The following is a 13,381-nucleotide window of genomic DNA, read 5'->3' as shown; positions in this document are numbered from 1 at the left end:
AGAAAATTGCCATGAGTATGCACATTTAAGTAAGTATCCATACTGTCTGCTAGGATTAATGGCTGCGTGATTCAGTTGATGCTAAAAACATTTCTTAATGTCGTAAAATCCAATCGACCGGAAGAGATACCAAAAATCTAATATTCCATTCATGAATCAATGCTGAAAATCCATAAAACATCTAGACGATCAACAGGTTCCCATGTAAAGTCTAGAATTGATTTTTTTCATTATCAAGGTAATACTTTACATCGTCTGCTGTTATTGTCCTCTAGAGTTAATATTTTCACCATAAAGCTTAATATTCAGTCTTGAAAGAATTTAAAAATGCACAAGAGAAATGTAACCTAAATTGCCATGCATACCACAATATATTGCGGTTTTAATTACCTTCATTGCGGTATATAAGGGATATGCTTTATATGCATGAAGCATAAAATAAAGTTTTATTCACTGAGTAAACAATTTAGGTATTTCTGCAAAAAAATAATTGAATTCAATTAAATATGCAACGACATTTTTATGCGGATATTTACATACATGCATGGTGATAAATTGAGAATTGTTTTACATGCTCAAGCTATTTCCCTCATTCACCTCTCATAAATATTCTAGATTATTACATGTTACACACATACTTTAGATTTAAGATATGGGATATTCAAAGGAATTGCTATCATATTTCAAGTTTCGGGTGCATCACTTTTTATCATGAATGGAAATACTTCCACTGAATTCCTTCAACTACTGCTATGTCTGAAATGCAATGGTTCCTGCTGAAACTATTTATAATCGTAACAATGTATTTGTTCCTATATGTCTATCTTCATTACCGATCTGTTGCAAAAAACTTTCATTAACTTTCCATTCATATGCAGGTTGTATCCTTTGTCTTGTTTCAATAGCAATAAACTCGCTTCAATTTACGAATTCCTTCTTTTTTTTCACAACATTTTAGTCATTTTTGGTAGAAAGCTGCTTTTTATTTGAGTTGGAGCTTTGTGAGGTTTTAGGGGATTTTTTTAATGCATTAGCAATCTTTGACATTGCTTTGTGGTGTCTGAGTCAGCACTAAGCATATGAATGGAATGCACTGAACACATATGCTTTTAGCGGCCTTAAATCCAGGGAATTAAGTTAAATAAAGTCGAGTCTGCCAGTTCGAGAATGAAGCCTCTGCAGTCGAGTATTTAGACAACAGACTGGATATCTGTGAGTACGTGGTTTAGATTCTCACCAGAGATCAATATCTCAATTCTATTATATTAGAATGTAGTCGATTTGACAAGGAATTTTACCAAAGCTCGAAGTCGATACACTTGAAGTAGATCCAAATAGACGCGTCGACTCAAATCAAGCCAATTTTGAGTCGACCCTACTCGACTTCGAGCTCAGATTTGTACAATGCTCACGACATTACAACATGTATCCTTTAAAATTAGAATTCCATATTTAGATTCCAGTCAACAGTTAACAACAAATTTATCATTTTACTTGATTGCCTTCTGGGAACCAACACTAACTTTGAGCATTCATATTCATATTTGTATTGTAAATATTCATTAAAATACAGTCCAAGAAGAACAAATAAATTGCGCCTGAAGCAAAAAATCTTAATAATCTCGTGCACAAAGCATAGAAATGAAAAGGAATTCCGAAGCAAAAACTGAACATTGCTTTGCAGAGGACGTTTGCAGCATATATGCAAAAGCGAATTCCTCTACATATCTGCATCAGAAACAGTCAACACGGGGAAACGGAAAATTAAGCATTCATACCTTCAACATGCTTTTTCATCATATGAATCTAATTCTGTTGCCGCTGTTTCATCGAAAATTGCAAAAAATCATTTGAGTATTCAAAAATTATTTTAGAGCTTCTATTGTGCTTTTTTTTACTGGAGAGCAAATAAAAAATAAACAATTTGTGTATGTAGTCTCGTCTGTATCGTCTGTAGGTTATTTACATATTCTTGTATTCAAATATCTATAGAGTTTCTGAATTGAAATATTTCGGTCTTCTTTAAAGCTTTCTTTGCATTCACAGATGTTTAAATTTTTCCTAAATTATAATTCGATGAGAAAGTTTGAGAAGCTGTACACAAAGGAAGTAGTACAAACAAACAATAATACGATTAATATTCATGAAAGAATAATAATAAATAAACTTTATCATCATGCTGCTTAATTTATACATGGATGTACATCAATAAACGTTTGGAATGATTCACTTAGGGGCTTTTCACTTATTATGTAAGACCATGGCATTCTTAGGTCAGAGAGAGGGTAAAAAACCTTTTAGCTTTTCAGATTTTTAAGATCCAGAGCTGCGCTAGGCGATTCGCGGCTAATGATTGTTTAACCAGATAGGGTGCGCCAGACCACTGTACTCAATAGACCTAAATAGTGGTCAGAACCACTGATGACATTATCAGCTTATTATCTCTAGCCTACAAAGAAGGCTTGAGCCGCGTTTCTACTAATATGATTCGAAAAAGGACTGAAAAATTTCCCATGCCGAGTCTCGAACCCATGATCGCTGGATCGGTGTTGCAATAATTATGTACCGAAGTACTAAACCATTCCGCCACCGAGCCACTTCGAGAGGAGGGTATGCTGGTTCAAAACAACCTCGATTTTTTGCGTTACGTATTAAGTGATTCAGAGTTGGAAAGCAGAGACCTGTCACAGGCAAAAACCGTCCAAGTTCTTTCAAAACCATACAAATTTTCAATGAAATTGCGGTTTTTGCATTTGACAGATGCCTGTTTCCCAACTCTTAAGTGAACGGTTCCTTATGAAGTTCTAAATTTAAATATGAGAGCGTGCAGCTGGTCTTTGAATTGTGAATGATTAAAAAAAAATTTTAACTATTTTTAAAGACGTCACTTCAAAACAACCTTCAAATTTGAAAAATTATAGAGAAATGTACATAATTCGTCTTAGAAATTACAAACGATATCCTTGGAGATTTATAGCAAATTGACTTACTCAAAATTGAAAAGAATGTGTTTACAATGTAAAATGCTTTTTAAATGCTTGATATAGCTTGTTGAGTAAGCAATGAATTTAAAAGCTTAAGTAAAATTTTTGAGTGCTTTTAAGCTTAAAAATATAAAAGGATTAAAATTTTACGTTTTCCAGTTAATTCCGATCGGCATATACTGAAATATTTTGGAAGGAAGCTTGTTGATAGAGATAGTATGTGCATTTGTGAATTGGAAACGACATCCATGGGAGGTCATGAATCACAATTTCAGTAAAGTACATACTGATATGTTGCCAGTTGCCAGCATACTTAGAACAAAGTGACCTGGAAAATTTGGTTGTTTTCACCAAGCAACTGTCACTTGTTTCTAAGCATAATGCTGTCTCATCGTGACATTTCAATATGTAGAATTTTGAGCGGAGATTGCTTTAAATAATATTTAGATATCTGAGATCTTTGCTACCAAATTTAGGTCCTGATATTGTATCTTTCTAAAAATTTATTGTTATTTTCCGAAAATATGAAAGGTAAATTTTAGCAAAATACCTTCTTATGCTCAAAGCTATAGTTATAAATAGAACATAGATCTGATTAGATTTAGCAAGATGAAATTTTGAGTAAGAGGTAATTTCCAAGAACTCAATTACATTTCTATTAAGATAATTTGTTTCTGGTTGTCATCGTCCTTTATTTTTGGTATATTGCATAGTAATAGATTAACTCAGGAGTGTATTCTGGGTAAGTAAATTTGATGCTATTTAAGGATTACTTTTTGAATTTGCTGCGCATCTGATATAATGATTGAAGGGCTCCATGGAGTCGTGGAGCTTCAGCGCTATGAGCTGGAGGCACTGCGATTAATTGTACCATACCCTTTAGATCTACTGTTTATAGTGGGATCCGATTCACTTTCAAGCTCTGCACATTACTAAGATATGAATACGTCATAAGACCTGATGTACACTGCAATGTACCAAGTTACAATTCGTGTGACCAGTTAATGTCCCTATCTTTCTTATAAAAAGTCTTGCCTTTACTCCTATAGATCAGTAGCTACATTAAGTAAAAATTTAAATAATCTAGATGATAAAGTTCATTAAATTGTCAAAAGAAGTAAGAAGAAAAGAATTTCTCGCAAGTCGTTGACTGCTAAGTGACTCAGAAATTATGCAGGTGGTGAAGTCAACTCAGACATCATTATTATTATGTGATCAAAATCTCAAGCTTTTTCATCCATGAAATTTTTGCAAATGAGACGAGAATTTAAATAGTGCAAACTATTGCAAATTATCCTCGTCTCCTCTCCTGGCTGCACTTCTGGTTTGACCTCCAATGGCATTATAGGGAATGATAAAGAGTATATTTGTCTCTCGAATCTCATCAGCAAATTGTTACCTACACAAATAATATCTGAGTCTTTTCCGAGCATCAATGCATGGTCACTAGGCCATCAGTACGTCCCCGTCTCCGATATGTTAGCTATAAGACGTGAAGTTGCTCTGGCTGCAATGTGACGGTTGATTTCGATCCATTTTTAAGACGAAAAATGGAGATAACCAAATTGTGCTGCTCGGGTTTCAGTCCAATTTTATTTAAATCGTCTGATTTACCGCAATCTATGGAAACAATTTTGATTCCATAAATAAAATTCATTTTATCGTCCTTGAATTCGATCCAATTGATTTGATTTTGATTTAATAATAAATAAATGTAGGTAAAGAAATATTTATATGTAGGATGTCAAGCTATTATAATAAATTGAATCAAAACACGAGTACACAAGTTTTTCATAAAGATACCTTCAAAAATAAGGAAAATTGAATCCTATCATAACATGCCAAATGGGATTTGAAATGGAAAAGGAATGTAGAAAATGAAAAAGTTTTTTTCTATGACCATTTCACCACCTGTTGATTCTCTCGTTTGCTGATGTTCTATTCATGTATATAGAAAACAAATTGTGTTGCTTGTTAAACACATCCTTTTCTGTTACTTTTATTACCAAATGAATTTTTGGTTCTGTTGACAAAAAATAAAAAGTTTTATCAAATGTAGAAAGTTTCTTTGGCAGTTCTGATTAGGTTTTGCATATAATGCTTGAATACCTTTGGAAGTGATTAGCTAAGTGAGACTGATATCTTAATTATTAATAGAAATTTGTACAGTTACCTCACCCCTGGGTCAGTTAAAAGTTTAATAAGGACATGAGGATGGATATTCATATACATTCCACAGCACGACATTCCTCGGAAACCACCAGCATATCCATTGTAATGACTCATCATGCTTCAACATTAAACAATCTCCACTGTAAATTGATAATGGCTGCATTTGATTATTTCAATATTTATATTGTCTGTATCTGAATAAAGGCAGATAAAATGGATAAAAGAATTTAACAGCATAATTCAGACGTCCAACAGTTTGTTTATTCACAGTAATCACAAACATTCATTCACAAAACATTAAAATGTAAACTTATTTTTTTTTTTATCCTTTTGAATATCGTTTCCAAAACTTTTTGACGTCCTCATGTCCCGACTTTTTAACAACCATTGTTCTCGACCGTTCACTTTGCCATAAAAGTACATCAATTGATTGCGCATAGTCTCGTAAGGTCAAATAATCTGCTTCAGATAGAAATTGATTGTAAACAACACCGTCAGTAAATGTGAAACGATTTCGTTCATTTTCCCATAACTTTATCTGGTCAATAACCGTTGGCGGTAGCACGGATGTTGTTTTAAATGCTGATGCAGCGGCATTCGATATCATCTGTTAAAACACAGTTTTACAATATGTCTAAAACACTTAATTATATCGGTTTAAATATTCATACTCACTTTTTGATGTGCATGTTGTTCTAGATAGCTAATAATCTGTCGTGCTGTTATTCCACCTCGGAGGGCTTGTCGTATAGAGTCACGAGTAATTACGCCAACTGTCACATTCGGAAATCGATATAAAAGCTCCGTAAAGAGTGCGAGCAACGATATTTGTAATTTTGAATCGGTATAAGCATATATACGGTAATTTGTTTCGACAATAATGTAACCCTCATAATTATTGTCATCATTTAACTGCAATTTACTATTATTTGTGCTATTGCCATTATTATTCTCAATGACATTCTCCGGTGCAATGGCATTTTTAGTTGTGAAATTTAGTGCTAAACGAGTCGGAAAAAATCTCTTCTCCTTTCTCTGATGTCATGGAAAAACGAGACAAGACAAGAAATGAGTTAGAAAATGTCTCAACGCTCAATTAAATTCTTTTCCAAAACAAAATTGTCTAGCTATAAAATATTTGTACTAAAATTAACGGTTTTTTCAAATTCAAAACTTATCGGTTTTATGAAATTTAAAAGATGTTCTAAATTTAACGGTCAATTGAACATTTGAAATTTTGTACTAATTTTCTCTAAAAAATTCCCGGGAAAAATTCAAATGTCGAATAACCGCTAAACAGACGACATAGCAGTTAAAAAGGACAATTTCGCTTGACAAGATGTAACAAAGAAAAAGAAGAACGAGAAAACTGCTGAGGAAATAGCTTTCAATATTTCTACTCGATAAATTTCAAATGACTGAACGCAGAACAATTTAATACTTACAGTGCGCTGATAGACTAATCCAAATTCACGCAGATGTTGCATAAAGGTTAACATATTTTCACTCAATCCCTCCGAGCTGTAATCACGTCCCAGCGTCGAAAAGCTTAACTCGAAAAGCATGGAAAGGCATTCAACTAGCGATAATCCTCTTTGTTCACATGTGTTTAAGTATTGCAGCATAAAATGCCAGACTTGTGATTGGGTATCCATCAATAGAAATTGAAATCCTTGACTTGTTAACATGTACGATCCATCTTGTTCATTTCGTACCATCAAATTTGCATGCAAAATTATTCGTACAGCATCAACCGAAATTCCTTCCATTTCAGAACCTTTCGATGCATTTGAATCGACCATATAATGAAGGAGACAATTCCATCGAGACATGGCATACGTATCGAGAAAACTGATATCTCGACTTTTAGCATCTGATTGTTCTACTGAATTGAACATCGACCATGAGCGTCCTCTAAATGAAGATGGGAATTTGTACATAAATCGCAATGTTTATTAATAAATCTGTTATCGATATTGATTACTAGAGCATCATTTTTCTTATGAACTTGTAGGTAAGAGCTAGTCATTGACAAAAGCAATTATCCTTCAATTCTGGACATGTCTTTAATATTAAGGCATTGAAAACTTACCCTCCCAACCATGCTATTTTAAGGTTTCGCTTAAAAGAAGGATTCAAATCCCACGCTGTTAATCCTCCGCTTATAGATGCTTCAGACCATATCTTCAATTCAGTCAGTGCTTGACATGCTGCAGAATTTTCTCTGTTGGAAACATAATTTTGATAATTTTCTTCAATTCATTGACGAAAAAAGGACATACTTTGCAAAAACTTGAGATCCCCATGACTGAACGACAGCTTGAGGTACTGGTTGCTCAACGCATAACATTCGCATGACAAATTGTTTTGCTATTGCTGGAATACAGTCTCGAAATACGGCCAAACATATTGCTGGATAGTCGTATAATTTCGATATTATTTGTGTCTGAGATTTAAGGTATTCGTGTAAATTTTTACATTCTAATTGTACAACATTACTAGCTGCTGTAGTTTTCTTGCTTGACATTACTTTTATCACTTCTATTGGATATTTATTTTAATTTTATTTAAAATTTTGTAGAAATTAGCAAAAATTTCAAATTTCTCGAATTTAAATAATTTATTCCTTTGATCTTTAATATGCAACACTGTATCACTTTGTTAGCCACACGAATATTTTGTTTAATCAAGCTTCAACTTAGAGGAAACCACTAAAAACTTAAAAATTCTGTATTTTAAGGAAAAATGTGTTTTGTTTACAGTTGTTGTTTTTGTAATATGGTTCGGAATTATTTTATCAGCTGTTCTTAGCACATTCCATGTGTTTATTGACATTTAAGGATTTATTTCATTACTAACATCACTTAACAATTATTCAAACCACTAGAAAACTTAATTATAGTGCATTATATTAATTTTGCCGGCTGAACTGGATATGAACTGAAATTATTATTTACAATGAGTTTCTGAACAGTCACAACTTCAAAATTTGAAAAAACCGTTAGGAATGTGTTCAGAAAAATAAATCAGTTTTATTTTCAGTTTGATATTTCTTGCCTTTATTGACTATATTTATAGACTAACCGTACCTAATAAATGACCACTATTAGCCCAGCAATTTATGAGTTTTCTTCCTTTCGTAAGCCATAAATTTCCTATTGAATAATCCACCTTACCCACAAAAAATACATGCCTCAATTTTTGGTCTCAAAATTACATACCAATCATTTTTGTTCTTCTTAATAAATCCCCGCATTGTATCAATTTGAACCACATATTTATAAAATATCTGCAGATATGCTACGAGATCAGCATAAAAAGAAATTGAGATGAGAACATCATGTTAAATCGTGAACGAAATTCTTGACACGTGGATGTGAAGAAAATGAAGATTAAGGATCACATTTTTCAATTCGTCATGGAACGCGTCAAACAGTGACAAATAACATAGATAAAATCAATTCCGAGGGCATTTATCTATCTACAAACATTTGCTTTCAGCGATGTTGACATTAAAATGTAGACCATTTCTTTTGATACCTTGTTGGAACTGCTGATAGGACGTTTCGATACTAAATAAGTGAACATGCTTTCTTGGAATTTAAAGCTTCCTTTTCCTGCCCACATTTTCAATCAGAGTGTTTTTTTATGTAAGTTAGAATGAAGAAGACATGCCTGGCTGGTAAGTTGCATTAGAATTTATTGATGTTAGGAAAACAACGGAAATTGAATATCATGTTGTTTTGGTTAAGTTGCTTAAATCCCAAACGAGGCGTTCGACATGAAGTGTTATTTTAAGACCATCGGCATGATTTTGGAATTTATTTAGAACAAGCCCGAACAGCACATGGTGAAATTGAGGACCTGTGACTAGCGACGGAAAAATGGCACTAAACATCAAAATCAGTTTGATATTAGGGACCGTCATGGAACCGTGATGGAAAAATTTATTTGCCTTGATAGTGACCAAGCCTGAATTTTCGTCGACTTAAAGGTGACTGATATTAACACACGTTAACGGACCGTAATAACTCATTCACGGTGAATATAACGGTCGGTCGTACCGATGCTGTGCTCTTCGGGAAAGCAGTGACGTTATGGTTTTCGATTTTTGTGTAGATTATCAAGGTCATCTAAACGCTGGCTTCTCCCCAACTTAACTTTCTTATATACTAATCTACATAACTTAATGTTGGATGAAATTAATAAATGAAAAGCCCTAAAGTAAAAAAACTTAAATGTCAGCCACGTGGCTGTGTTTGTGTTTCATAATCACATCAGAACTCCAGTAATTGTATCCTTTGGTTTTGTTATAAAACTGAAATTCTCACTATTATAAAAGAAAATGCGATAATCCACTTTATCGTGATACTTTAAAAAGCAAAACTTATAAAAGTTTTTAATGTTGAAAGCTCTCCACAAGAACGAGTGTACAGAGCTTAAATCTCTTGGAAGTGAGAAACCAATTTACAAAGTTAAAAGGAAAAGAACTTTTCTGCCAACAAATATCCGTCTCAAATTGCAGCCAATGATGAACTTCTTGTTATATCCTCGAGAGATAAATGTAGTGGCAAAATATCCTCTAATTATATTAGATGATGCTCTTGTGCTACTTCTCCATCTCTTGGCATTTTTCAAATTTTTATTTTTAATTTCAGCACGGGGAAGACAATGAAAAGATCAGAAAACATTAAAAAGTTTTTGTCTAAACTTTAGACAAGTCTTAACATCTTGATGAATATTTTGACCGAAAAAAAATCTTTTTCTTATTGAACAAAACAGACAAACTTTCTCTCAATTATTTCCTCCTTTTGTGCTCACTGCTGTCCAAACTTTTCAACTTTTGTTTTCGTTTTATTCATTTAGAAACAAGTGAGAGCGCAAGCAGCACGGAAGAAGAATGAAATATTTTAATCTCATCTGTCCAACATTTCAGAAGTAATTTTATCCATCATTGACATTTAAAAAGATGTAAAACATACAGGGGGACAAATATCACTGAAATGTAATGCTTCTGACCTCAAATCAATTTTAATTCATGTCCATAATTTATCAATAAAGAGAAGATAAATTGAGCTCAATTTTATGCTTCTTCTACCTATATATTCATTCATTCATTAGTAAAGGCACTTCTAATAATTTTTCACTCAATTTCAATTCATCGTGGGTTTTAAAAAGTTATAAAAAATATCCTACGAAGCTTAATACGTGGATGGAATTTAATTTTCAACTTTATTTGTTTTTCTGCTGAAGTGTTCCTGCGTCAATGAATAAAAACCGCAATATGCAATTTGAACAAACTCCATTCATAAGTAGTCTTGTTGGAAAACATATATTCATACACTGTGGGATGGATACTTCGAAGGAAAAAAATAATACTCTGACATGCAGTGAGTATACTTACAAATTTGCAATTAATTTTGTGGTTAAAATTGTAAATATGGAGAAACTGGAGTGCATTACAAATTGGCTTCAACTATGTTTTAGATCTGAAAATAGTTTGGACGGAGAAGAGAGAGATTTGTTCCATACTTCATACTTTCATACTTCCATAAATGTGGAATTTGACACATATAGAATAATATGTGAGAACTTTCAAAAATCAAAAGTCTCAACACTCGATCGTTCCTCCCGAGCAGCACAAATGAATACCAATCCGTCTAGGAGTTTTAAACAAAGCATTGATACTCAAAATTATTTCATCCGATACAAAGACAAACTTTCATGCTAAGTGTCAATACCGATAAATCAAATGGAATTCGCATCTGTCCACGCCTCCGTCCGGAAGCCTTTAAAACTCCGTGGCGGATCCTTCTTCATATGTGTCGCTCGAACCAGCCACCGGATACAAAATGAATTAAGAATTCAGTTCCGCTTTATAATTTCCTGCAAATTATCTAAGAGTTAATAATTTAATTAAAATAAAATCCCTTCCATCGTATCGCAACGCATTGTGATTTTTTGTGGATATTTAATTTTTGAACTTTGAATCATTCTCGGGTCCAAAACCTCAAATTAAAAAATATGATTTATTGCTCAAAAATTGACGGTGCGGATGAGCGAAGAGAGTTTGATTTTAAACCTAATTAAGATTCTCATACAAAAATTTGGATTAAATATTGCAAGACATTTTGAATTTCCGAGCGACACAAATGATTAAAGCTCCGTCACAGAGTTGTTAAGGTGACATTCGACTCATATTTATGGTTTTTAAAAGAACTTCCACGGAGTCTTTTCGATTACAAGTGTTAAGATTAATGATTTTTTAATCAATTATAAATTCAATTCCAGACGTATTAACTTAAATCATACTAGAGATGATTATTAATTCCTATGTAGATAATGCAAAATTAAAATAATATTATCGCTATGATTATTCTTAAGACTCAAATGATTATCTAGGAAAAACACTGCGATGTTTATACAAGAGCTTCATATTTTGAAATGTTATCATTTCAACTGTAGGATGAAGGATTATTGAATGAACCAGAACAGATAATACCTTGGATAATACCTTTTGCGTTTTTGTAAACAAGTTTAATTCGGTTTAAGCATCTGAAAAGTTTCACAAGAAACACCAAATATGTCACAATATGTTCATCTAAAACTTAAATTAGAATTATTGATAAAAAGCATAAAATACGTCTGTGGTATCTCCATACTTACTTATGGCATGGATTTCTATTGATACGATAAAAAAAGTGCGACGTGCTGAAAATGAAAGCTCATTAAATCTAAGATAAGTCCTGGTAAAATTAAATTGATAAGATAAGACACAGAAAATTATGGAATTCATAGCTCTGGAAGATAAAACTTGTGAGAGGAGGAGATAGAAACGTGATTTTGACATTTAAGCAGGAAAAGCCGAAATGCGGAAAAAACAACTCTCAAAAAGTTTTTCTTCATTTTCCATTCAGATGATATACAAATATTATTTTTATTCCTTCTTCTTACTTCCACCTCATTCAAAATTTTGTTTGAACATAATAATATTTGAAAAGAAATGACAATTTTGTATCTGCTTCCTTTATTACAAAGAACGATTTTTCTTATTATCGACTTTCTCTCTTTTTTTCGGTCGATTCACATTTGAACCAATTTTTGATGAGCATTTGTTCATGATGTCTTCATTTTGAGTTAGGATAATTATTGTCAAATGAACATGAATAATGTCAATTAAAGGATGTCACTTAGTTACAATAGTATTATTGTAACAATTTCTTCTTAGTTGAAGGATTTCCAATAAATCTCGATACTTATTCTTCGAAATTACTAAGAAAATCTGAGAATCATCATCAGTAGGAGTTTCCATCATAGATTATAAGACTTTTGTATTGTTAATATTGCGTATCCGATGTTGTAGAGGAAGGAGGCTTTTTCTGAAGTAGGAGCAACGCAGAATTGGCTCCGATGGTTAGGACATGTTTGTGGGAGAACTAGTGAAGCTCCCTTCAATAAGGGCTTTAAGTCTGATTTTGTAGATGACTAATGAGAACGAGGTCGTCCAAAGAACTCTTGGAGATAGGCTGTTGATAGAGACAGTGAAGCATTTGGTATTGGTAATTGGCAAAGGGCAGCCAGTGATGATGCCAGTTTTAGATGTCAACTAAGAGAGGCAATGAATCACAGATGATCTGCACGGGGAGCGAAATAAGTATGTAAGTATGATTTCGCTTGGAACATAAATTTCTGCGTCTCTGATTTGCTTCCTGAAAATGTTTCGTACTTCTTAATGGCATTGACAATTTGTTCCTTCGATTTTCTTCTTTACATTTCGCAATCACAGATCCCAACACACACAATTTTATCGTCTTTTTATTTATTTTTATATCGACCTTAAAACGATTTGCTCATTGGTGATTCTAGGTAGCAGAGCAGATGAATAAAGTTTATATTTTAATTCTCCAATAAGTACCTAGACATTATAACTGAGAGAAATTATTTTGCAATTGATAAAAGCAGTAAATTTGACAACGATAGTCAATGTGGATGTTGCTGTAGAATATTCTGAATGGAGATTTATGTCCAAAATTAATTTTCTATAGGAACTGTAACTGTACGATAGTCTGAAAAATTACAGATAAAAAATTTCATTTATTTAGAGGGACGTGCATCAACATTTCACAGATGTCGCCTATACATCACACAGTGATGTATTACACAGTGTGATATTGCACACAGTTTTATAATGTACATAACATTTGAATCCTCACAATACAATATAT

The 13,381-nt window shown here is 32.9% G+C and overlaps 1 protein-coding gene across 1 annotated transcript; it reads right to left on the bottom strand.

The window, feature by feature from the left end:
- Nucleotides 1-5,382: 5,382 nt before the first annotated feature.
- Nucleotides 5,383-7,960, bottom strand: mrn (general transcription factor IIH subunit 4 marionette). Its single transcript, XM_070641853.1, has 5 exons — nucleotides 7,439-7,960; nucleotides 7,249-7,380; nucleotides 6,602-7,070; nucleotides 5,832-6,191; nucleotides 5,383-5,763 (listed from the first exon to the last, which is right to left on the bottom strand). The coding sequence occupies exons 1-5, from the start codon at nucleotides 7,681-7,683 to the stop codon at nucleotides 5,479-5,481; spliced, it is 1,491 nt and encodes a 496-aa protein (XP_070497954.1). The 5' UTR covers nucleotides 7,684-7,960; the 3' UTR covers nucleotides 5,383-5,478.
- Between the last annotated feature and the right edge of the window lie 5,421 nt (nucleotides 7,961-13,381).

Source organism: Chironomus tepperi, unplaced genomic scaffold (assembly GCF_022539635.2).
Source record: "Chironomus tepperi strain 1889 unplaced genomic scaffold, CSIRO-AGI_Ctep_v1 contig_260, whole genome shotgun sequence".
In the NCBI taxonomy this organism is placed as follows: Eukaryota; Metazoa; Arthropoda; class Insecta; order Diptera; family Chironomidae; genus Chironomus; species Chironomus tepperi.
This window is presented reverse-complemented; position numbering and strand designations above follow the sequence as displayed.